We start from the raw sequence: 27,873 nt of genomic DNA on the forward strand, positions 1-27,873 counted from the left end.
TATACACTGAAATTGAAGATACATATATTGAAATTAGTATAAACATTCTAAATGGTATGCTTATAACAAAAATAAACCAGTTTGAATTTGAACTAATTGAAGAAAATGTATAAGAATATTGTTTTAAAGAGCTTAACTGCATGAACAAAATAAATGAAATGAAATTTGATAAGAATTTTTTTATTGAGTCTTCAAGGGATTTGAATTACAGATGGTGAAAATGTTTTTCAGTTATATTTTTAACCAGATTATGTAATTATACAAATATATTACCAATTCGATCCTGAGGACATGGTTTGCTGTCGGTATCGTTGACTTCTGTTATGGCCCAATGAACAAGTACTTTGTCTCCTATTACGTGTTCGACATTCTCATCACAGTAAGGTCCATCTTATTTGAAAGATAGAATATTTTATCCGACAAAATACAAAACAATACTAAATAAATATGTTTATTCCTTTTGAAAACCCACAATAAAAATAGGTGCAACCTGATCAAACGGAATATATCTTGGAAAATAAATAAGAAACCGATAAAATAACAGTTTGGTTTTGTTTTCAAATTAATATCACATACCGTATGCTATGTCGGTACAATTTCGACCTTTGTATCCTTTCATGCAATGACACAAGTACTCGCTGTCGAAGTTTTTCGGTTCACAGTAACCGTATTTACCGCAGACGTCGGGACAGGGGTTATCTGCCCCTAAAATTATACAAAAGGTACTAATTAAAGTGACGATACTATACCCCTCGTCTAAATAAAACATACAAATAACCACAATACTGTGTCTAGTCTATACCTTTTGTAACAAAAAACTAATACAGTACAAGAGAGGTCCTTAAAATTAAAATAGGTTCAGTCTCTCAATATGATGAAACCATGCAGTCGTCCATTATACATTAGTCTAGAAACACATTGTCATAATGAAAGTCTATCAATTACATTGACATATCATACTGTTTTCCAATTGAGAAGAAATGAGACAAAATGAAAAAGAAATAAATAAATAAAAAGAACAAATATCCAGCTATCAATCTATAATTAAATAAATCTTACCAAGGGATTGCACCGTTAGCCCCAGAGTCTTCGTGTTGTTACTAGTCATGCTCGTACTATTGTAAGTGATGGCGTCAGTTCGTCTATGAACTGTTATGTTGATTGTATTTAAATCTAGATATATCCATGGATTTGTGTCGTCAGGATGAATAGTTCCATTAGTGGTTTTTATGTCGAACTGAAATTGACATATTCATGCAAACACTTATTAAGGAAATCAAATATTAAAATTATATCAAATTGCAGAAAGGTTTTTTTAATGAAAGTTTACGGCATAACATAAAGCAAGTAATCAATATATCAAAATGGCGACTTGTACTTAACACTTTACAAGATTACAAAGGGCCTGTTTCCAGTAATGTTAATTCTCCATAGGAGCCTGCCCCCGTATAATTTCTTATCTAGCTCAACTACTGTTTTTTTCTTTTCCGAAAAATAATTTTACACCTTTCCGACACCCAGATTTCATAATTTCAGTGAAAATGTATTTTTATAAAGTTGTCAATTTCAGCATCAAAGACATAAGTTCGTAAATAAAAGAAGGTTATCTCGAAATTGTAATTCGCAACATAGTATAAATTTCTTTTGATAAATATTTCCAAAACATCGTGTTTATTCATAAAACATAAAAAAAAATATTCCCGGATGAAAATGTACTTGCAGAGACACAATTATGAAAAAAATGCCATAAATTTGCAATTTTATCCCGTTATATAGTTTTGGATGCAAATTTCCATCAGAAAATCGGATAGAGCTTTACTTGTTTCATATGTGTACCAAAAATCAGCTATTTCCATGTGGTGGAACGTTCTCATATCGCCGCCTGAATGTGGTTGTAAATTGAAAGAAAAGGGGAAATGAGTAACAACCTTGTCTGAAACCCTATTATACAGCTTATTATATACAAACTTTTATATTGAATATCAGAGCGGATATTTTCATGACAGTTTTATGATGTGTCAAAAAAAAAAAAAAAAAAAAGAAAAATAAAGTACTGTTTCCCCGTCTCGATCTTGATTACTTGAGAACCATTACGTGCGGAACGTATCAGATATCTCTGGCTCCTGGTTATATCGCCGAACATTTAAGTGATGACGGCGACTATGAGGTGTGGCTTTACCAGCACTCCCCAGACCTTCTCCGATGTCAAATACATTCTCGACATAAACGAAATATAATGTTTGGATACGGTTCACCGTTTCACCCGATGTTGAGGCCCCAATAAAGGACTACTACTGCCAGTGCCCAGTTGGAGAGAGAACGATGGGAATGTGTGCGCACATCTCCAGTATCTTGTACTACCTTGGGTATTACAGGACGCTTGAAAACCCTCGACCATTACAACCACAGGTAAAGAAATTCCGACAAAACATGAAATAGTTTTCCATGCGGCAACGGAGTGTATATGTCGAAAGTATGTTTGGGCCTCGATATGAAAGATCCCCGTTACCATGTGACTAACCAAACTTATAAATATAGGTATTATACAATCGCCCGTAGCTATGAACACTCCCGTAAATGCGAAAACCAACCAAAATCATAAGGAACACGTTTTGTTTGTTGTTCTGTCTATTTGTCAGCCAATGTCTTCAACCACGGGAACGTGCGAAGTAGCCATCTTGGATTTTTTTATGAAAAAGTGTTTCTCTCACTTTTTTTCATATCTGTGTACATATTCTCAACATACCGAGCAAATACTCTCGTTGTTTTGTTAATTATCTAAAGAAAGTCGAAAATCGGCAATTCAACCATAGGCTAATTCAACCCAACATTTGAAAATGTTCCACCACTTACATTTTGATGATTTTTCCTCTCATCAATAGCATATTACGTACTATTTAATAGGAAAAAAATTGGTTTGCATCCAACGCCCATAAAAGGGTGTATTCTCTAAAAAACACAGTTTTTGTGTCTAAAATGTTATCATCGAAAATGGCATTTTTGAGATTGTTTCTTCCATAAAACAGCCAAATGGCGCGATGGAAACATGATTTTTGTCACAATCATGCCATGAATGTATTCTTTACGGTGACTATCATTTGATTAGATTTTCATTAATATTTTACATAACATGCACATTTTATCAACACTTAGACAGCTTCTGAAAGGTACAACTTTGAGGAGCCATAAAAAACAAATCAAGTGACCTAAATCTTTATACTTTATAGATTTGTGACCACAACGGCATGGGCAATGCACCACCAACAGGAAATTTGAATCAGAGAAGGGGCCGTTTTGGAAACCGGCCCTATACAAAAAGATTCTTATTTTTTTAGATGGGAAGATTGTGTGCCAAGTACAAACTTCCTTTCCATTTTTCTGTTTTAAAATACATTGTCGAATATAACAATAATATTTAAGAAAATTGAACTTTAACTAATTAAATAATAAGAACAAACAAGAAAACTTACTGTTGGTTTAAAATTGGGAAATTGCAGAGTACAGATATTTCACTATCCATTTGTTCTTATTTGAAATACACATTGTGTATTACTTTATTAGACATATGAATATTAAGGGAAATTAAACTTAAATTATAGACAAATAGTAAGAATAAACACTGAAGCTGACTGTTGTTAAAGCAAAGTTAATATTTTACTTTTAATTTTTGTTAAAAATGATTCTCCAATATGATAAACTTGAATATTTACCCTATAATTACTAAAATATATCTATATAAACAAAATACTAGAATTAAACTTTCTAAACTGACATGTTTGGTAGCTGATTTCTTTTATTTGAAGTGAGGTTAACGCAATTTATACCACAGCGTTCCTAATCCTGTCTAGATAACATATTAATCCAGGTAGCATTTGGTTGTTTGAATACGGCTTATAGGAGCTTTGGTCCTGTTAGCGTTATGTTAAACTTACGACCCAGTCTTCTGCATTTCCTATATGAAAGGCGACTTTCCGTCCTTTTTTGTTATGTTTGATCGTCCATGTACAATCCTTCGCGGCAGGTGGTAGTTCTGGTAAAAATGTCGCATCAAGATCCTGCATTCCTCCACACACAGCTTCGAAATAAACCAATGGACATACTTCAAATGATACAACATCCTATCATTAACAATTAGCATTTCACATGATACAACTTCCCGTCATTAACAATTAACATTTTACATGATACAACATCCCATCATTAACAATTACCATTTCACATGATACAACATCCCATCATTAACAATTACCATTTTACATGATACAACATCCCATCATTAACAATTACCATTTCACATGATACAACATCCCATCATTAACAATTACCATTTCACATGATACAACATCCCGTCATTAACAATTAACATTTCACATGATACAACATCCCGTCATTAACAATTAACATTTCACATGATACAACATCCCGTCATTAACAATTAACATTTCACATGATACAACATCCCATCATTAACAATTAACATTTCACATGATACAACATCCCATCATTAACAATTAACATTTCACATGATACAACTTCCCATCATTAACAATTAACATTTCACATGATACAACTTCCCATCATTAACAATTAACATTTCACATGATACAACATCCCATCATTAACAATTAACATTTCACATGATACAACATCCCGTCATTAACAATTAACATTTCACATGATACAACATCCTATCATTATCAATTAACGTTTCACATGCGGTGCCTACATTCAAACATATGTTTACCGCGCATAAATCTAAGCGATCACATTTGGTTAAGTCAACACCATGATAAAACATGTAACACGTTAAACAGAAGCGTACATACATCATATATGCAGGTGCAATCAAGCGCAAGAGATGAAACGCGAACAGCGTACATTTAAAAATTAATAAGTTAAGGAACTAAAAATATACGCAAAGATTACGCATATGTATATATATAAAAAACAAGGAAAGTCCGTAAAATATGCTAAGCAGAGAATAAATAATGCTACCGTTTGAATACCAAAATAATAGTATTGATGTGTCAATTATAAGAAGTAGTAGTAAAAATCAGACACTAACAAAGGGTTCACATCAAAGTCAGACATTTTAGAGTTTTATGTTTACCAAATGAATGTTTGCAAAAAATAAATAAATAAAAGAATAAAAATCGGAAATAACTCAGATGAAAACGTACGCAAAAATAGGAAAATAATCATGATATGATATATGAATGTTTGTATTGTTAGATGATATGTTGAGCTCTAACGAACCTTCGTAATACATGCTGAAGATATCCTCTGTGTGAAGTGTGTCAGCAGAAACTAAAGAAACTTCTACTTGGTTAGAGGGTACTGTCCACGTGGTCGAGTCTGATGTTGAGCAGAAGAACTTAGTCTCATTACCAGCTTTCACCTAAAATACATCGCAAATAACACTGATTTTTATTTATTCTAAAATCTTAAAATCTTAACAAAAAATGGGTAAGTATATGTCGTACACAATCATGATGTCAAAATTTGTATTTATAGTGCTTTATTGGTGAGAAGAGAATACAAAACACGAACTATTGTAAAATGCTAACAGCTTTCGCCTTTGATTAGGAGGAAACATGTAATATAAAATTTGATTAAGATATAGTACTTGCAGTCGTAAAAATAATATTCTATTACTGTGACACAAAAAATCACGCACCTTGACACTATGTCGACTGCAGTTCGAAGTAGGGATGAAACCGTCTATAGGTAGAACCGTAAAATTCACTTTAACCATATTCCCAGGTGGCACCGTGATCTTCCACACACAATCCTTAGTTCCGTTATGACCGTGTATCATTTCTGACCAATCCGTCATGTTCAATGATGCTCGGTCAAGGACACATTCGTTATGTGTCAGTTGACCACTGGCCACTAAGTTAAAAGAAGAAACAAGAACACCAATGCCATTAAAGGCCATCTGACTATGAAAACTTATAAATAATATAAAAGCATTTTAGGTTAATGATAATTAAATGATTAAAATAATTTTGATAAGTTAACAGTTAAGGTTACAAAACTAACAATACTGTTAAAGTTAATTTCGTATTCACCCAATACTTCCATCTTAATGACACCAGTGAAACTAGAGATAGCGACGATGGCGGTCAAATTTGATTTCGGATCTACCTAAGGAATAAGAACACTTAATAATTTCACGACAATTGGAGCTGAATCCCACTTGGGGAATTTCAGGAGGAGTAAAAAAAACACACGGCTAGGCTATCATGTTACAAAATGGCCACCATGGCTTCGTTGGCTACGTTTCCTTAACAATTTCAATTTTAGCCCGATGACACGAGTAGAACTTTAGTCGAAGCTAATTTTTTTTCAAGATGGCTGCCATGACGGCAGTATTGGATTTTGGACTTGCCCGAAAAATAAGAATGCTTAAACAGTCCTATTATTCATAGCAAGTTTTAGATAAATCCCAAAAGTGGAACTTGAGAAGAAGTATAAGATAGTTGCTCAAGCAAACCCTGCTTGTTCAAGTCTGTCATATTGAACTATTGATGTGACCGGAAAAAAAACTCCAATCAAAGAAACATAAGAAGATTGATTTGGTTAAGTTTTGCAGCGTATGGCTAAAATCCTGTTAACCAAAGGTCAGAAGTCCCAAAATGACGTTTCAAATTATTGACCAGACGCCGAGTTCTGGTAAATCCTCTGCCACTGCTGAATGAATGCAACTCTTCAATTATTTGACATTCTGGATTCATGAGCATTTACTTTTTTCCGAGATGGTTCCACAAATGCTTAATTGAATTTATGTCTGGTGACATTGTGCCATGGGAGCGTCGCTATCTTGTTTAAGACAGCCATGCAAAATGCGGCCTCTGTGTTGTTAAGCATTGTCTGAGCCTTTAAGTTTATAGAAGAGCATACTAAACATTGACAATAGCTACTTCGAAATGCTGTCGTGACGAGAATGTGATTCTGACGGTATGCCGTATTTGTTGGTCTCCAAACACAGAGTCTGGTTATCTGTAGTACTTAGCCAAAAGGATGGTTTCAAGACACGGAGCTTCTCATCTGTAGTACTAAGTCAAAAGGATGCTCTCAAAACACGGAGCCTCTCGTCTGTAGTACTTAGTTAAAAGGATGGTCTCAAAACACGGAGCCTCTCGTCTGAAGTACTTAGTTAAAAGGATGTTCTCAAAACACGGAGCCTCTCGTCTGTAGTACTAAAAGGGATGGTCTCAAAACACAGAACTTGCCATCTGTAGTACTAAGTAAAAAGGATGGTCTCAAAACACGGAGCCTCTCGTCTTTAGTACTAAGTAAAAGAGATGGTCTCAAAACACAGAGCTTGCCATCTGTAGTACTAAGTAAAAAGGATGGTCTCAAAACACGGAGCCTCTCGTCTTTAGTACTAAGTAAAAGAGATGGTCTCAAAACACAGAGCTTGCCATCTGTAGTACTAAGTAAAAAGGATGGTCTCAAAACACGGAGCCTCTCGTCTTTAGTACTAAGTAAAAGAGATGGTCTCAAAACACAGAGCTTGCCATCTGTAGTACTAAGTAAAAAGGATGGTCTCAAAACACGGAGCCTCTCGTCTTTAGTACTAAGTAAAAGAGATGGTCTCAAAACACAGAGCTTGCCATCTGTAGTACTAAGTAAAAAGGATGGTCTCAAAACACGGAGCCTCTCGTCTGTAGTACTAAAAGGGATGGTCTCAAAACACAGAACTTGCCATCTGTAGTACTAAGTAAAAAGGATGGTCTCAAAACACGGAGCCTCTCGTCTTTAGTACTAAGTAAAAGAGATGGTCTCAAAACACAGAGCTTGCCATCTGTAGTGCTAAGTAAAAAAGGATGGTCTCAAAACACGGAGCCTCTCGTCTGTAGTACTAAAAGGGATGGTCTCAAAACACAGAACTTGCCATCTGTAGTACTAAGTAAAAAGGATGGTCTCAAAACACGGAGCCTCTCGTCTGTAGTACTAAGTAAAAGAGATGGTCTCAAAACACAGAGCTTGCCATCTATAGTACTAAGTAAAAAGGATGGTCTCAAAACACGGAGCCTCTCGTCTTTAGTACTAAGTAAAAGAGATGGTCTCAAAACACAGAGCTTGCCATCTGTAGTGCTAAGTAAAAAAGGATGGTCTCAAAACACGGAGCCTCTCGTCTGTAGTACTAAAAGGGATGGTCTCAAAACACAGAACTTGCCATCTGTAGTACTAAGTAAAAAGGATGGTCTCAAAACACGGAGCCTCTCGTCTGTAGTACTAAGTAAAAAGGATGGTCTCAAAACACGGAGCCTATCGTCTGTAGTACTAAGTAAAAGGGATGGTCTCAATACACAGAGCTTGCCATCTGTAGTACTAAGTAAAAAAGGATGGTCTCAAAACACGGAGCCTCTCGTCTGTAGTACTAAGTAAAAAGGATGGTCTCAAAACACAGAGCCTGCCGTTTCTAGTTCTAAGTAATAAAAGGCTTTCATCAGACCAGTGGAAGTTTTTGCCATGACCTAATATTCTATATCCGATGATTATGTACCTCCTAGCCAACAGAGAACGTTTTACCGGTAAGTCTCCTGTTGTTCAAACGTCTATATATGTGACGTCGGATAACGCTGACAGTGAGACTTACTGTCTTCTGAACCTGTCGGCAGTGTCGAATGGAACTCGTCATGTCTGTCTATACTAATGTCTGTCTTCTCTATCTGTAGTCTTTCGAAGTCTGTCGGACCTAGGACCTCGTCAACAGACCCGGATTGGTTCAGAAACTGTATTAACCGGGAAATAGCAGAACGTCTTACATCAAAACGTGCAGCCACATGACCCATTCGACACGTTTGCCATCTTTCAGCATTTGTTAATCTAGGGCGCATTACACGTACAATCGCTGCTTTAGAAGGCAAAGGAAACTTGTAGTTTAATCCTAGTTGTTGTTAAGTTGAGTGTATCGCGAGGTAGCACACGGCACCAAACACAAAAACGAAACACCGTAAGGAGTACGAGAAGATTTTGTAAAACAAAATTTTCGTACATGTACTTTAATTATGGCCAAGTTTATATAATTCAAAATTATATTCTTTGCAATCTGTCAGACATATATATAAGTTTGTGCATTCCAGTGTACTGGCATGGAACCATTTGCTTTAACTGACCGCCTATCAATATATACCTTTTAAGCTTGTATGTTTTTCTACGTTTTATTTATGTACTTAATATAATTTCTTTTCATCATTAAAAGATTAAATCTTCCCTTCATTTTTAAAAGGATGAAAGAGGCTTCGGGATCAATTTTTAATACGACATAAAATGCAAATATGTATATATGTATATATCTGTTTATTTATGAAATAGCTAACGTGTACATGCAATTTGCGTAAAAAATGTTGAACTATGAAATGAAATGTACTTACATAGACAAACGCTAAGCACTATCCAGTACTGGAACACACTGTTCCCAAATCGAAATTTATCCATGTATCTGGAAACAAAAGATCCTTACAGAATTTTGACAACGAAAAAATTCATCATTCAAATGTATGACTGTCTCAAAAAGCAATGTTAGGGATTATCAACACTAAATATCTGATGATTTTAGTACAACCTGGGGTATTTGTTTTCGTTTGTCTTCTTTATTCACGTTCAGATGGTAAACACTACTAATGAATGTTTAGTCACCGAACCTGCTGCCATTAATGGTGACATGGGTCAGAATACAAATACAAAACTCCTCATCTGTTTATCTATTTATTTATTCTTTTTATTACGTTTACCACAATTTTAATCACCTTGATTCTTGTTTTGGTCCCATCCTAGACTGGGTATCAATAATGTAGGACCTTAATGTCACCGACCAGTCTTAGAGGGAAGAAACAGCTGTGTAATGTTGTTTGATTAGTTATTTCGCTTTAAGACAGCTTTCTATTAAGATATTTAAGTGTCTTTTGTGTCATGGCAAAAGGTGATACAAAAAAGTTAAAATAATTAGTAAGCTACTCGAAAGATATTTTATAGCGGAATCTCACTGAAATGAGACAACCATGACAGAAAAAACGTATGTCTCAACCTGCTTTTGAATGCTGACAACAGAGTAACCAGACACTTTCGAGGGTTTTTATTAGAAGTAACTCCCAGGTAGGGATTATTTTATGGGGTGGTTGTTGGTTACAAAGTCACCAAGTATTTTTTGAATTAGTTGTTTAAAAAGCCAGGATAGAAGGATATACTACATATTCCAAATGTTGAAAATGAGCAGCATATTTATTTTGGTGTCTCTTTCATTTTCCAGATTGAGCATGAAAAAAATACTCAATGTTATAGACAGTTTTCAACATTAGTCGCTTTCAGGCAAAACAGCTTATGTAAAGCTTATGTGTAAAATACATGTATGTGATGTTAACCTGTGGTGTTTGTAGTGCTTAAAATCTTTTTCTTAAAAAAAATGATAATCACATGCGTCAATCAAAAAAAAAAAAAGTAATCTAACTGAAAAATGTCATTTTTAAAATCCATGAAAAAATCGACATAAAACATTAAAACACATGGATAGAATGATCACACCAATTTTAATAAACATTAGAGGGAAGAGGAGGAGGGGTTGCTTTGTTAATGTAAGTGTTTTAAATTAGTCATGAGTACGTGAGACTGTGACTCAGGACTTCCTACGCCTTGTCAATCAAACGGAAAGTGAGAAAAGCTGAGTCACCTATTACGAATACATTTTTGTAAAACAATTTTTCTACCTTTTTTTTCTTCTTAAAGTCAAAGGTTCTAGGCTACAAAGAATGTCACGTGGAACCTTGTAAGATCTAAAGCTATTGATATGCTTATACTCTTTAACGGGAGTTATCAAGTCCACGTGGTTTTTACTTTCATCCTAGTTCCGATTATGTGTGTGTCGAGGATTCTTAAACAAATATAGGATGTTGACACTCAGAAGGGAGAGACAGTACACAAATCCATTTACAGTTCAGTATTGTTACAACACCCAACCATATACAAACATTCTAGACACTTATGTAATATGTATCCACGTGTTTGAGAAAGTGGTGTAAACTATCATGTTTGGAAGTAATATAAACAGCTTAGCTGATAAATAATATACGTATAGATATTACACACATACGTATATTTGTGTATTTCGTTTTATGAATATTCAAATATAATTGACTTTATTAGTATCTGTATTTCGTGTTTTCAATAATTGTGTTTTACATTAACACTTAGTACACGTGGCTATACTATCACAAATGTTTTCATACACTATACTGTAAGTTCATTAATTTTCGCGGGGATTTCTTTTCAAGGATTTCATAAGTAAATCTTAATTATCAAATTTATACATTATGAACGTCAAAGAATTGTCTAAATACATGTTAGTAGATCTATCTAACTATACTTTTCCACGAAATCAAATTTCAAGAATATATTTTTTACAGAAATTGACTCCAATGTAATCATTGTCGAACCTCGTTATCTCGAACTTAAAAAACTAGAAGACCCTGTTTAATTCTAAGCATTATGTCGGTCCCGGCAAATTTTCGCACCAAAGTAACGAATTCATTTAAATCGGATACTTTGATAACTAGAAGTTTTCCCACGGTCAAGGATCGACTGTATATGACTTTACAGTTGTCATTTCCATTTTTCGAATTGATAACTAACACAACCCTGAATATATACTGGTTACTGATACTGCGTTCATCCAATAATATACTCAAATGAAGGGGAAAATAATAACAATTCCCTCCTACATGGTGATAATTCTTTCACTCGCGTTTTTACGGTTAGGGTGATTTATTTAAATAACAAATCATCCAAACGAACTACTAACACTTTTGAAAATTATCATTTCCTGAATCCAAGGAAGTACCAGAGAGCGTGCATAAAACATCTCAATTTTATTTAATGAAAACCGATGATACATAGACAAGGACAGCTAAGAAATAATGACATATAGATTATATAAAACTTAACATAAACCCTATTGCAGACGAATAAAGAAGGTCAGAGAAACTCGATGTTCCGGAAGGGGTCCCGTTTTCTATATATACTTATCGATTACATTGGTCTTCAGCCCATATAATTGTGCACTTAATATCCTAGAAGCGGGACACAGTCGGATACTATACCAAGCAATACATTCCTTCATTTAATATGGAACTTTGTCAACTTTATCCAAATATTTGGTACGATTTCTCACTAGTGTGTTTAAAACGATAACGGAATGTTCTTTACATTAAGTAATGTAATAACAGAGTCAACACACTCGGGCCAACTAACATCAAAAGTCGATCTTTTCAATCGTACGTAACGTAATGATTTAGGTGTTTGCTGTATTTTTTCGTCTCTTTAATCAGTTCGATAAATATTTCAACTCCAACAGTGTTTTCATGTTCTCTTTTTTATGATTATTGTTGCATTAAAATAAAACATGTGCGAATAATGTGCGCTTGATTTCAGGACTCGTCAGTGACACAAAGGGCCTGAACTGTTTAAACTAATGAAACAAATGAGGGAAATCCGCACAGGTGGTAATCAATATCAAAAACCAGATGCGGTGCATTAACCCCGGAATTGATTAAATAAATAAATTTTCTCTATTGAAAGATTAAAATGATAATAATAAATATATTCGGAACCATGGGACTATTTTAAAAAGCGAGTTCACAAATTATAAATAATCACGTAATTTAAGATTTGAGTGTTAAGATTATAAATGTGACTTAAATTTAAGAGAAAATCAGCAGAACACATTTTCCTTTCTCGTCATAACAGGTCTGTTCGGCACGGACATAACATTTTTCACTACTGATACGGTCGCTTACACCGAAGTATTCATGACGTCAAAATGATTTCGATACACGTGTGACCTATGATCGTTATCCTGTGAGCGTAGGTAGTAGATGTCGTTTATGTATTAAATATGTCATATGTTGCCAAGAAACAATAAAGTCACGAAAAAAAAAAAAAAAAAAAAACAAAAAACAAAAACAAATCAGCATGATTTTCTAAACAATTTCCAATAACTGTCTATAGTAACAAGTAAATAACGAGGTGGAGTTAATTAATATCAGTATAACACCAACCACCAGGGCAAAAAGCTAGAGATCAAACATCAACTTTTTCATCTCGAATATTAAATGGATCTTGAAATCGTCTTTGGTGGCACGTAAAATCTTATGTCGAATATCTCATACATCTCGAAGTAGGCATAGTTATACGATGAGATACAGTAAGGACAAGACACACACAATGTTTGCCGTTTACTGGATTTGATATATAATTCAACCGCGATAAACCGTGACCCTCAATACCAGTGATATTTATGCGAAACAAGGATATATCGATATACATAAGTATGTACCTGGGACAGTAAGTATAACTGAATCAACCCTGAAAAAAATCTGTTTCTTTCTATATCGTTAAGAGGATACTTTACAACAAATGTTTTCATTGGTTTCAAGAAACCTTAATTAATATTTTTTTCTTAAATATATTTCAATATTAATACATAACATGCTATCTTCATTTTACATTATCACGATGTTTTTATCGTGTCATTGTTTCCTTAACCCTATGTCGCGGAGGGCTAGTAAGCTATAGTTTCGAGAAACATGCTATTTATCGTCTCTTACAACATAGTTTATACATATTTTACTGATTCTAGAAACAAGCATGAGGATTGGACACAAGTTATAATAACTTATAGAATCCTTCTCTCCACATTTTATGTCAACATTTTGACAGCAACATTAAGCATTTTATACAATAGAACGAATTTGTAAATCAGAAGACTGAAGGAAGAAAGAGGATGGTAGGGCAGAGAAATTGCAGTTTTTCTATGTACAACAATATATATTGCATATCAATGTAAAACATATGCCAGGCTCATACTAGACATTCCACCTACACTATTCCCGTTGTCCACGTACATGCGTGTAACCTTGTTATAATGTAGATTCACTATCCTCTTGTGTGTTGCAAGGTGCCAGACAGAAAAGAATATACATTTTATTTAGATTATACTGGGAAAAAAATCACTCATGACACGTTCGTGATAAGATTGGGTAGTTTGGATAGAAAGACAAGGACTGAAAGGTCAGGCTGTATCTGTTTCTTATAATTCTGGTTTCACGTTGGTGTAATTATAAAAGCTATGTTTGACTGTTTTCCCTCAAATGGTGGTTACGAAAACAAATTTGCACAGATCTGCTGTAACTAGCTCCAAACTTCCAAAATCAATCCTAGAATGGTTATTTACACGTGTCGTCTGATTTCCTGCTAAATTACATACGAAGTAACCGTCAGTAAATAAACATGAGTTTACATATGACATTTGATGGAACGAGTCACAGAAATTTTGGTTGTTCCGAGCTTTGGTGTGGAAACATATAATTTCAAGATGAACTTCGGAAAATTTCGTATCACATGAAAACAAATTTTAGATACTTTATTGTCACATAACTTGGAAATGCTACATTTTGATAGATTTTAAACACAAAATGTGGAAGACAAAGCCAAACGGAGACAACCATTTTCTTGTGCCATTTTTGATTTAATGACATAAGATCGATTTCTGATTGTCGCAGCCAATGAAAAACCTTCTAGGGTATACTACATCAGTGATGCATATGCAAAAATATTACGTGGGCAAATTCACTGGGTAACAGATCGAGCATGTGATCAATACAAATGAGACATTGGCGATGAATATGTAAATCGGATGATCGTTGTTAAGTTTCTGTAAAGAAATCGATAGTACTTACTATTTATATCAGCAATGAGATAATGACGTAAATATATTGATCTAATAATATCGGTCGGTATCATTATTGATAAATGAAAACAAAATGATAAAAGGTTGATAAAGAACAGTGATACAACATCACATTTTTTTACAAATCTTATATAATATATTCTATTCCAGCAACAGTATGGCAGTGTCTTAAACATGTACTTTAGCAATGTTTAAATACAATGTCATAAGTACATTGTATACAATAAACTCGATTAAACCCCGTGAAAAAAACAATGTCGACTTATTGAACACATAAGGAAAAACATGATTGGCTTCGTTCTGACTAGATTCTTCCTGTGAATAATTTCCATATCATTTGAATATTTCAAGATAAGTTTTCTAAAAATAATACTTACAATATTCAGTCAGTTTTTTCAGTAAAATAAAACTACAGTTGATTAAATCCTTGTAACTTTCAAAAACAGATATCTTCACAATGTTTTTAAAGAATTCACAGTAGATAAAAACCATCCATTCAAATCAATGAAGTGAGCGTGTTAGGGTAGTTACATACACAATGTAAGTATATATTAGGGTGGACAAGTAGGATTACTTAGAAAGATGGGACTTGGTCAGGTCTCCGTTATCTCAACACAGGGGCCAGTTTATCATTCCTATACAGGTGTACACAAAGCGTCATCCGTATCAACACCATACTTCCGTAGACCTGACAAAATATCGCCCTTTCCACCCATCTATTGGCAAGGACAACAGAGGATGAGCCGTTTAGGACAGTCTCATTCCAGGGATGTTATCTTCCCTCGGATACGAGCAGGACTGTCTGGAGGTCTTGTGTCATAGGAAGGCAGATAGTAACAAATTTTACATTTATCATTCTTTTATCTGTATTAAACTTTCTCCTTTTATTTTCAAATCTTAGGTTAATAGTTTACTACGAGGTGAGTACGTAAGTGCAGTCTTTTCTACAGCATTTTATATAACATTTACGAGAAAATAAATACTCAAATTTGCACAGAGAGAGTTTATTTCAATGTGTCTTATATACTTCATTTTATAATTCATATACGATAATGCACAATGGTGGAGTTTCACGGGCACACGTTACTGCGCATTATCTGATTTTACGCGAAAGAAAAATTTTACGGTTTCATTTAACTTCTTTTGAAATTATGTGTGGCATATTATATACATTGATAAAATGATTTATTTCCAAAAGCAACAACGAAATACCAGTGCCTTAACAGAGTCATAATCCCAACTCTAACTCAGTAAATATATAGGGCCAAATATGAAGAAAAGAAAGATTTACAAAGAAGTGCAAGAAGAATAAGATCAGGTGTTCCGGAAGAGTTAGCGTCTTCCGTTTCATCGACGACACCCGCCATGTAAATCTTTGTCAATCAGAGTAAGTAATGCCATGTTCTCAGCCAAGAACAATTATGCAACAACGGAAACGACTGGCAAACTAATGAGCGTCAAACACGCCCAGCTTCATATCGCACAACAAAGGGGTCCCAGATGGATAATGGTGCCAACCATTGCTTCATCTTTGCTCAGTGTATGGTGGATCTTTTCCCTTCTTTTCTCTGTTTTTCCCTTAATGACAAGAAATTTGAACATTCATTTACAGAAATAGCGATGATAATATCTACTTGTCAAATCCAAGATGGTCCCCTGAAAGCCATTCCGTTTTTATTATCAGTTCAAAAATCAAACAGGCACAAGTAGAGACCAAAGGAAATATACGTATGTAATTTACTAGAGATCCATCAGTACTTCTTAATAAATAATGATAACAATCTTTAGTAGGCTAAATCCAAGATTCAAGATGTCTGCCAGTCAATTTGTTTTCTGATCAGTCCCTAACTCAAACGCGAGCAACATGGAACCAAGGGGCCTCTCTATTTGAAATTAGAGAAAGGTCGATGTATCAATTCTCTAAATACAGTGATAACAAACTTTAAAAGTGAAACTCCAAGATGGCTGCCTGTCAGCCATTTTTCCCTTGTCGATCCAAAAAATAAATGGGCACAACCAAGGATCAAGGGGAACCTACATATGACATTGAAGAAATATACATCCTGTACTTCTCAAGAAATACTGATAAAAAACTTGCACAGTCAAAAACAAAGATGGCCACCTGTCAGCCATTTTGTTTTTCTGTTAGAAAATATGTTTTTTTCACTGATTTTAGTTTGAAAAACACTGTGTTATTGTCGTGACGGTCTAACGAGTCTACTAATTCACCTTAAAAACCAACCCAACATCCAACACAAACAGTTTTCAAGTTGTAGCCCAAAAAAGCTTGTGAACACTAAATTCTGTATTTCTTGGTTTCCAAGTCAAAAGGCACAACTATGGGCACTATACTGTTATACGTACTCAATCATAAAGTTTCGTTGAGATACATGGAATGATAATCAAGTTGTAACCTGGAAAAACTTGTAAACAACAAATTTTCCATTTCTGACTCTCTTTCCAAGGTAACAGGAAAAATATAAAAAAAATGAAATAAAAAAATTTGAATAAAAAGCAAACTTTTTGACAAAAAACATTTTTATTGCAAAGTTTGTACTTTCATCTTTAACATCAATTAATTGTTTTTAAAAATATGTAACATTCTATTTAAGCAGCACATACATGTATATATAACAAATTATGGAATTATCTTATTTGTTGTAAACACTCAAATGTTTGTAATTACATATTGACTCTAGGCTATCATTACAATTTTAAGTAAAATGCCTCAGAATGTTTATACTATAAAATCCTTTATTTTTTTGGATTATTATCTTCCTTCATTTTCTGGGTAATGTTAATCAATAGAATTGTCTCAGAATGTTTATACTATAAAATCCTTTATTTTTGTGGATTATTATCTTCCTTCATTTTCTGGGTAATGTTAATCAATAGAATTGTCTCAGAATGTTTATACTATAAAATCCTTTATTTTTGTGGATTATTATCTTCCTTCATTTTCTGGGTAATGTTAATCAATAGAATTGTCTGTCCATAAAACAAATCAGTTAATTTTGAGTTTGTAGAACAACTGGTCAACGAAATAGCAGATTTCTGAAAAACCATGAGATAAGAGTCCCACAACAATATATGATTTTACAGTATCCAACATGAATGCTCAGACTGGTTCTCAATCTGGCAGTCGTAAACATCTTAATTATACCATCAGTTATGAAAACAACATCAATAAATGGATAAACTTTGTATACTGAGTTACAGTTCATTGTAATGCAACTTTTTTATTGAATGAATGACACTGATAATACAGTATTCAGCATGAAAATATCAAAGATGGGAACTTCATGCCTTCTTCACATATGTCTCAATGTATAGGCTGTCATACAAGTGATCTTGCAAAAATTACTGTATTCTGTATATGAACATAAGAATATTAATATGTCCAATTTTTAGAGGAGTGTAGTTGAATATACCATGTATACAACTTCATAATTATATGACCAAAGAATTCAGTTTCCATTTCCTTGGTGATTTCTGGAAAATGTTAGAAAAATTCTTAACTCTTGTAAGCCTCTGGTCAGCCAAAAAAAAAAAAAAAAAAAAACGAAAACTTGTGAAGATTTGAATAAGTATGGTATAAAGTTTTTCTTAGGAATGCAAGCCTCTATTTATCACACATAACAAACATAATTTGAGAGCTGATCAGAAATTTTTTCCATTTTCTTAGGAATGCAAGCCTCTATTTATCACACATAACAAACATAATTTGAGAGCTGATCAGAAATTTTAAATTGAAATACAATTTTCACTGACTTCAAATTTTTTTTGTTTATTACATGTGATGTCTATTACGTTGCTATAACCAATGGAAACTGTCAGTCAGTATTATGAAAATGATCACAACGTGAGCATTACGAAATACTGATAACTACTTAATTATTTCTCAGTTATCATCATAATTTAATTACTTGCCTTATATAAGTGTACCAACCACTTACAAAATAACAAAAGGGAAGTGTTTCACAAAAATTGATAGGGAGAAAGTTTTTACTGAAACTAAAGCAGCAGATAACTTGAACGGCTGAGAAGTCAATGGAAAATTACTTACATAACACTGAGTGCCTGAATACATGGGAAGCAAAGAGGGAAGATTGTAGTAATCTCTTTACACCCTTTAATCTATTTTTGGTATGACTAATCAACTGCAATCAATATATTTTGAACAGTTTTCTTAAAGACTAAAACTTAATATTTCAATATATAGTGCCGAACCTTGCTATCTCGAACTCATATAATTTGAAGAGCCCATTTAATTTGATGCGTTTTCCCTGGTCACTGCCTAACTCTACTCTCACTCATTTAAATTGAATACTTGAATATCTTGAAGTTTTCCAATGGTCCTGCTGAGATTGAGATAATAAGGTTTGACTGGGGGAAGGGGGAACAAAAGACAAAATAACTACTTTGAATTTAAACCAAAGATTAGAATTAAAAATAAGGTAGCTAGGATCTCTAGAAAATACGTACATTTGTGTCAATCAAGGAAGTTAAAACTCATTAAAATCTTAAAAGTCATGCATGACCTAATAATGATATATACCTTCCCAAATCTTTAAGTTGATTTTCTAAGACATTTTTATGTACTAAACACTTATGTGACATGTTTAACCCTTTCGTCGCCGTAGACCACTAAAGTCGACATGCAGACAGGTCGCCGTAGGCGACTAAAGTCGACATGCAGACAGGCCGCCGTAGGCGACTAAATTCAACATGCACACAGGCCGCCGTAGAGGACTTTGGTCGACAATTTTTATATCTTTGTTATTAGCCAAGATATGCTTGTTTCAGTAATGCTGCCATTTTTTCGGATATTTTCCAGAAAATATTGGCACTGAGCTGTACATTGTATGAGATAATTGGCGCTGAAAGGGTCAAGTATGGGCCACGAACTTGTATCACAATCAAACACAAATGTCAGAAATTTAGATAAAATCAACAGAAGAAAATCTGTGTTCCTGCAAGACTTTACTACAGAAAAATAGAAAATACTGCTTTTCTTGTAATATTATGTCATAATCTGGAGAAGGATGAAATGTAAAACGATAGGTTGTGCTTGATATCATGCTAAGCTGAGGTCACACAAACATATGTGAAGATCAAAGCGACAGTTTTGTAATTTGAAATTGTATTTCTACATTTAACATGACAATCTTAGATAGGATGTACACTAAGTTAGATTTACATACTTTTATCCTATCTTAAAAGATTTGAAATGATAGCAAAACTAATATAGAAATATATACTTGATAGCTAGAAACAAATATCAAGTGCCTGCCTGTTGAAAAAAAATAAATCTGACTAAAAAAATATAAATCTGATTACTAGAAACACACCCAACAACTAGAATAATGTAAATGTTTACAAGGAGCATATAATTACATAAAAGGAACACATATTATCTGCTTTGACACCTGATTCACATAACTGACCATTAGCAACTAATTTGATATCTGATTCTGTATATTCAACCCTTTAGGTACAATTAACAATCAATAGATATTACTTCTTCAAAGCCATTTTCTTCACAGCAGTGGGAATGTACATAGATATAGGTGGCGAAACTTTGATTAATCAATAATAATCAATTAGCTTTAGCAAGCATTGGTGCTAAACGTTACAGGTAAAAGGCACGAAGAATTGATAAACACTACACAGGTATAACATTTACAATATTTATATACATTGTCGATATGTTGTTGAATGCTTTGTAGTATAATATTTTAAGTAAATCTTTCAACAATTATCACAAGATACATATGCTAACTGAATTATATATTTTGATAATAATACATAGGAATAATCATAAGCAATGCCCCCCCAAAAAAGAGGCATAATTTCCAAAATTATGCTGGGAATATAACATACCAAATATTTAGTAATTGATACTCTTTTCTTCCGAAGTAAAATATATAATGAATCTATAATACTAATTAACATATTCATCACATCAGAATTGACATGATAGATGTAAATTCTGTTTGTAGAAAAGACATTCATATGGGAAAAAGTCAAGACTGTTAAATAACGATAGTAAAAAGTTGATGTAGGTATTTTTAAAGTTTTAAAAAAATTTGCTTAAATATATTCTTCTCTACTTCTCTCTTTAAAATATGGCATTCTCTTAGTAATATTAATCTAAATAAATTTCAATTTGTAAAAGAAAAGTTACACGTTTCTGTAGGACAAGAATATCACGGAATTGCTATGATGGGGAAATTTTTCAAACCAAGCACATTGATATATTGATGTTATTTTCTTTATCTTTCATGTTTACAAATAACTATTTCACTTTTGTCCCTAACAGAGCTGACCAGCTATATAATCTGCATAAGACTATCATTCTGGACTATCACTGAGATGAAAATAGAATATTGACTTATAAGTTATATTCAAATTTGTTTTAATAAGATATTTATTGGTACATATACATTATAGAAATTAAATGTCATCAAATTCACACAAAATTGGCAAAATCAGCTGGTGCAATAAATGTGTTAAAGCTACAAATTTACAAAAGGAATACCATGGGGGAAAGGCAAAAAGCTTTATTGGGAATGTAAAATTATTCTTTATAAAGAATTTGAGTTTTAATCTAAATGTATTATAAAAATATCGTAATACTGATACTTTGTCTAATCTATAACTTATATACCTGTGACAGAATAAACAAACATCTATATAAACCATCTCTGTGGGACTTAAGATTTATGAATTTATAAAAAAAACCAATTAAGTTGGTGCTCTGATTACCTTGCATTTTGAAAATAAAGAAAATTTTATTCCAAACCCAGTAACTGAAAATTAACTTTTGAAATTATTCCAATAACAATCTTGATAACGCTTTCACTCAAAAAGATTTCAGAAAAATATCATTAAAATCCAATTAAATAGAACCTGTAATTAATTAAAATGCATAATTATATTCCATATAGCATAAATATCACTCACACCCAAGATAGAAAAACTGTCAAAATTTTGCATAGATTTTGTATGTTTTGATCACTAAATAAGTAACACAAGAATATCAGTGAAACTGATGAATGCTTCCTGAAAACAATTTCATTGGACACAAATTTTAATAATGGGCAATTATTTTGTAATTAAGAGGTTGTGAGACTTGAATTTGGCATACTGCACATTCTATGATCAATGTTTACACCCAATTCCATGATCCTATAATTTTAATGCAAGCAAAGCTACACTCATGACACAAAATTTTAACAAAGGGCTATAACTCTGTATTGAGGGGTCATGACCCTGACTATATTAAACTGCACCTTTTATATAACTGATGTATACGTTAAAGTTTCGATATCCTAGTTCAAATGCAGGCAAAGTAATGCTTCAGACACAAAATGTTAACATAGGGCCATAACTCTGTAATTCAGGGATTTCTGCCCTGAATTTGGTACAATGCACATCATCTTAGAATGATCGATGTATACACCAAGTTTCATTACCCTAGCTTAAATCCGAGCAAAGTTATGCCCCAGACAGGAAATTTTAACAAAGAGCAGCAACTCTGTAAATGAGAGGTTGATTGCTACACAGCACTTTCTATTAGTATGATTAATGTATACACCAGGTTTCATGATCCTTGCTTGATTGTGGGCAAAGTTATGCTACAGGCATGATGGACAGAAGGAAAGGACAGATAAACAAAGTGGCAACTACATGGTCCCCAATTTTTTTTTGCATTTTAAAGTGTGATATATGTGATACATAATATATGTTTGTATCAAAATATGAAAATAGACTGGCAGCAATATGATTTAACATTCCATTAAAAGTATATATGTTATTTATATATTTATATTCTACAATAAAATAGATTTTTAATTTCTGTATCAGTTTGGTAGGTGGGTTTTCAATATTCATATTTAACCAAACTGTAGTTTGCTTCCACTTTTATCTTTGAATCAGAGCTGTGAGTAGAACAATCATAAAAAAAATCCCTCCTTCCCCACCAACCAAAAAAACCCTGCATTTTGGTGATCATGACATAAGTATATAGCGAAAGCCTTTCTGTTGATGTGCTATGTATATATGGTTAGAGGAGGTAGGGTACAACAGCTTTCCGTTCTGGTGGGTATTTTGGGAAGGTCTCCTTGTACCATTTGTGAACGAGATATCCTTCAATCAACTGATTTGTAAGTACAAACAACCACAAGCAAAAACAGACCTCGTGTTCCCAGCCGACCAGTGTGGAGATGGCAAAATACAGAATAATTTCCATCAGGAAGTGAGGACAGGACACATACTCAAACAAGTCACCATGTGGGATGTGATGTTTAGTATTGGTCACATTACCTGCAATTTAATCATAAAATACTATAAATAGTTCAAATAATGATAATAAAAAACAACAAATATGGTAGGTGATAAGTATGCATACACGATTGATACACAAGAATAATCAGTGATCCAGCAGAGTCTTGATTTTCCTTCACTGTATCAGTTCAAAAAAGTCTGTAAGACATACATTCATTGATAAAACGTCTCCATGTGAACAATGAAATAAATTCTCTTCAAATTCACAGTATTTCCATATACACAAAATTAGTGGTGATAAAAATTTACAAATTATCTCCCTTAGACCATATTCCAAAGTAATGTTTACCTGTCATCCCACCCACTGAATGAGTTTTAACATGTTCTCCAACTTTGAGAATATAAATGAATTTTACTGAAAAAATCAACATTATATCTGACAGGTAGTGTCATATACTGGACTTAATACAATTTCTGTCAATTCAGTTTCAGATGAAAGTTACTTTGAAACTTTTGCATTTTGATTGAAATATTTACATTTAGCGAGAGTTTAAATCTTACCATTCTTGTCCTGTCGTAATTTTGCCATTTTCTTGTTAACACTGAACTGTTTGAAACTGGCATACAGGAACAAAATCACAGCATACCAATGGAGCCACGACAATGAATAAAAATCATCTATACAAAAAAAAAAAAAAAAAATTAAAAACAAATTGATGTATATTTTTTTCTGCAAACTTGTATTATTATATATCAAAACTACAAATGAATGTCATTTAGACAAAAGAGTCTACGTTATGTTAGTGTTTACAAATATAATAAATTATAAAACAATCATCCCTGTGCAATAAAGACAGAAAATCTGTAATATCTTAGGAAAAGATCTGTTGTCTTGATCTTGTTCAAGTCCTGATGATCCTTCTAAACAATAAGAAGATTTTACTCTAACTGTGATACCTCTGGTTACAGGTAGAATCAAAGACCTGACAGATTCTGATCAACATGTACAAACAGTAAGATACATCAAATTTCTTGAGAACAGAAAACCTAATCCTAAAAATATGATACAAAATATACCAACATAAACTGTACCTGAATCAGAAAATATTGCTGATGACATGTATCGACATCAAAATATTTCTCTTACTAATGCCGAGATAGTATGAATAAGAAAATGGTACAGCAATTTCCCTATTAGGACTTTACAATTAATGCTTGCCTTTAGGAATATCAGTACAGATAAGTAACTACTGGTCTAAAGAGAGTCAGAATTTCTACACACGGGACACTAAATAGTTGAGAATATATACAGATATTTTCCTACAAGAAAAGATCCCTGGATGAGAATTACATGTACCAATATATGTAAACCTACTTACCAAGAGAGATAGTCCCTGCCTCCGATAGTGCCAAGATTGATATGCCTATGCTTGAGTAGAACAATACGCCCACCATGTATATAACCAGGCTCATTTTGCTGTTTGAGTAACTGTTGATGTACAGAGTTTCTATACTTCTACGGACCACCTGAATCTCCTCCATAACTAGAGCTAGCACCATTGGAAGAGGCGGAGTCAAATCTGTGACAAAAAGTTTAAATTTCTTTTTTATATATTAATTCATGCGAGTATTACACACAATTCTGTTAAAGCATATACCATATCCATGAAGAAATAATGAAATTAAAATTCAATACTGATTTTTGTTTAATACAACAAGAAACAAGCTTAAATTCACTATTTTTGGAATCAAAATTTCCAATTGAAGATACATAACTACAAAATTTCAGCTGAAGTGATTTTTGAAATTCAGATATTTGAGTCCCGGGCTCATGCTTTTCCTGTGGAACTCATTCAAATTAAACTTAGTTCAAGTCATGATCAATCTTTAATCGATTCCTCCAACACAGAAAATCTAAGCACATTCTAAACCATTCCATTTTTATACAACAGTTTTTTTGTTTAGTTTCCACAAATATTGTTAATGAAATGTTTACTCTTAACTATAAGGATTACTCTTTATACAATATGGATATCCATAAATACATACAGTGTACTAGAATGTTTTAGCCAAGCTAATAAATTACTAGAGTCATTTATGAGTGTACAGATACATATTTGACTCTTTAATGTAGCTGACCTTCGGCCTCCTTGCCAGGGTGTCCTATGTAAGTGAGAAAATCCTGGAACCATTCTGGCCATATTCCAGTTCCACAAACAGTGTAGAGAGTAATAGCTAGAACAGTTGAGTTTATCACCACACCAGTCAGATAAAAATGGCGGAACCAGCTACAATATAAGAAAATGCTGTTAACTTAATTTGTTCACAAATTGTGTAAACGTACAAGGAAAAGTTACCAGTAATTGAATGAATCAAATAAGTCTGATTAATCTTATATCTTTTTGAGATTTGTATTAGTCTAAGCTGACACTGCTAGTTCTGTACAGTTGTAAACTACATGTATACATTTGTATACAGTTTGTAAACATTGAACATGCATCTTATCAATCCAACTCAATTTCTTTCATTTTGCATAAATAGTTTCTTTGAATACTAAATAAGGAAATTAGTGATAAGAATACTGCCAATATAATTTACTTGTACATATACATGTAAAAATAAATTGATGGTCAGTGTCTTAAAAAATCAGCTGTATTTTGGCGAGGGTGAAGAAAGACAAAAGTGGCTAGCCTCTAGCAATCATTTTTGTCTTTCTGTTCACAGCCAAACTGCTGTTTATAATTCAAGACACTGATCATGACCAGGTATTCTATTGATCCTACAACATTCATTGAAAATCAGACAATCAAACGTTCAGCAGTTTACTGTTTAATCTTTGTTTACCTGTCGTAGACATTATGCTGAATTTTACCTGATGGCATACGCTAAAAAAATTGCTCCGCACACAAATGTAAGATAAGATAAGTTGATCTCCAGTTCAGGACTTATATGCAAGTCCTCTATATGTAGTTCCAAACTTCAATGGCTATGACAGTCAGGGCTCTTGATCTGCCAGATTTGGGGCCAAATGCCCAATGCAAAATAGTATCTTTTTTTCCCAATTTAGACCCCAAGTTTTTCCAATTCCAAGGAAAACGCTAAGGGCCCCGGGCCACAGTCCCAAAATGGGGTGTGACAGCACTGACAGTGATTTTATGAATTTTTCCAAAATAAATTATTCATTACAACATATAAAATTGCTTATTTCCACAGTTATTCATCTTATTTAAATGTAATTTTAAAGTAAATTAAAAGAGTAATTATGTTGAATTAACACACATGCTCAAATACGGCTGTTTTACATCACTGCCGAATATGGCAATGCCTGCTTTTGGCAGTGTCAGTTGCAAAATAAACATCAATATATTTTCTTTTTTTTATTTTCATTTCTATCTTTTCATGTTAAATATCTAAATTCCTATGATGAATTGCAAAACATCAGCATACCCCAGCCAGGCAACAAAATTTACAAGTGAGTAATCCTAACATAGACATTTATATACAATATTTCTACACACTGAAGATGAATTGGTCTTCAGTGAGTAGAGCAACAAGTTACCCAATTCTACCCAGCACTACCCAATGCCTACATGTACCTAATGCTACCCAATTGCACCCAACACTACCAAACCCTATACTTCAAGAATATATCTGTTGCATAAGTTAAATGCAACAAAAAAAAAAAAAATAAAAAAAGGAAAAGATGAAATCAATGATATTTTTTTTTATAATTTTATCCACCATCAATCTGTATAAGTTTTGTAAAAATACAGCTAAAAAATCAATAAACAGGTGAAATATACACTGTTCTACAAATTCTGTATCAATAGCTAGTATGTATGTGATAAGGACACCATCTAAAATTGTGTCGATAGCCTTCATGGTCAAAGTAAAAAATGATACAAGGAACATATATTTATACATCTATCTGAGGAGCATTGAAACTCCTACGCGTCATGATATCGACCATGTAATCTTATGCCATACAACGGTCACGACTGAATACCCAATAGTGCTCAATCACTACATAATATATGTACCTGTGGTATGCAAATGAGTCTGTTTTCTGGCGACCATATACATTTGTAGATACAATGTTTAGATATAAATCATGGCTTGTCCGTGAAACCTATCTTATTATATCCAATCAAAGAAAGCTGACACGATGCCGTGGCAATGAACCTTCGGGAGGTGGGGAGTGAAGATGCATGGGCACGGCATTCATCCTCATCACCTGACATTAGATATGCAACAACCTACCTTTTTGGCACCTGGAATAAACTTTCCTGTAACTTGAAACCGCTTAACCCGCGGACTTTTCCAAAAAGATACAGATCATGGATGAAGGATGGAAAGTAGGAACTAAATTCGACACTCAAATAACCTAGAATTATGGCTAAAGTAGCAACATTCCAAATTACACTGAGCAAAAACATGTTTACAATAACACCGGAAACCCAAATGATCTCCTAAAATTAAAAAGCGAAACCGGAGACATATATTCCGGGATGAACAATCAAAACACATAAAAAATATTCTGAACTTAAACAAATTATTTGAGCGTATGTCGAAAATCCTAAAGCGGCGAGTACGTTCTAGGGAAGAATATATCCACTACCAGATATTAATTAATTCTAAATGTTAGATGAAGGATATTTTCTTTGAAACTTTAAATACAATTAATTGAATAGATGTAATATATATTTGTAATGATCAGAATTATATGTTTAAGATAAAATCAGGTGTAAATGAAAAAAATGGATAAATAAATTAATATGATAACAATTAAGGTACACTAAAACCTTCTTAAAACTGAATGGCAAAGTAAATCA

General features: G+C 33.2%; 2 protein-coding genes across 2 annotated transcripts; both read right to left on the bottom strand.

The window, feature by feature from the left end:
* Positions 1–256: 256 nt before the first annotated feature.
* On the bottom strand, positions 257–23,026 carry LOC132558011 (bone morphogenetic protein 1 homolog). Its single transcript, XM_060222531.1, has 8 exons — positions 22,953–23,026; positions 9,387–9,454; positions 5,678–5,892; positions 5,257–5,398; positions 3,933–4,075; positions 1,060–1,237; positions 577–705; positions 257–390 (listed from the first exon to the last, which is right to left on the bottom strand). Exons 2-8 carry the CDS (start codon positions 9,448–9,450, stop codon positions 257–259), a joined length of 1,005 nt encoding a protein of 334 aa, XP_060078514.1. The 5' UTR covers positions 9,451–9,454; positions 22,953–23,026.
* LOC132558012 (polyprenol reductase-like) lies at positions 22,821–27,477 on the bottom strand. The gene is made up of 5 exons (XM_060222532.1): positions 27,302–27,477; positions 25,181–25,329; positions 24,421–24,621; positions 23,603–23,719; positions 22,821–23,080 (listed from the first exon to the last, which is right to left on the bottom strand). Exons 1-5 carry the CDS (start codon positions 27,475–27,477, stop codon positions 22,821–22,823), a joined length of 903 nt encoding a protein of 300 aa, XP_060078515.1.
* Positions 27,478–27,873: the final 396 nt, after the last annotated feature.

Source organism: Ylistrum balloti, unplaced genomic scaffold (genome assembly GCF_031769215.1).
Source record: "Ylistrum balloti isolate Yb309-2 unplaced genomic scaffold, AGI_CSIRO_Ybal_v1 Utg370744, whole genome shotgun sequence".
NCBI lineage: Eukaryota > Metazoa > Mollusca > Bivalvia > Pectinida > Pectinidae > Ylistrum > Ylistrum balloti.

Excerpts from the sequence above, each read along its gene's own strand:
- LOC132558012 (XM_060222532.1), bottom strand. The coding sequence starts at position 27,477 with ATGTTTTTGCTCAGTGTAATTTGGAATGTTGCTACTTTAGCCATAATT. Across the intron at positions 25,330-27,301 it reads TTATTCCAGGTGCCAAAAAG|CTGGTTCCGCCATTTTTATC; the intron begins GTAGGTTGTTGC and ends CTTATATTGTAG. Across the intron at positions 23,081-23,602 it reads ATTACGACAGGACAAGAATG|GTAATGTGACCAATACTAAA; the intron begins GTAAGATTTAAA and ends ATTAAATTGCAG.
- LOC132558011 (XM_060222531.1), bottom strand. The coding sequence starts at position 9,450 with ATGGATAAATTTCGATTTGGGAACAGTGTGTTCCAGTACTGGATAGTG. Across the intron at positions 5,893-9,386 it reads AGTGCTTAGCGTTTGTCTAT|TGGCCAGTGGTCAACTGACA; the intron begins GTAAGTACATTT and ends CTTTTAACTTAG. Across the intron at positions 1,238-3,932 it reads GAAATGCAGAAGACTGGGTC|TTCGACATAAAAACCACTAA; the intron begins GTAAGTTTAACA and ends TGTCAATTTCAG.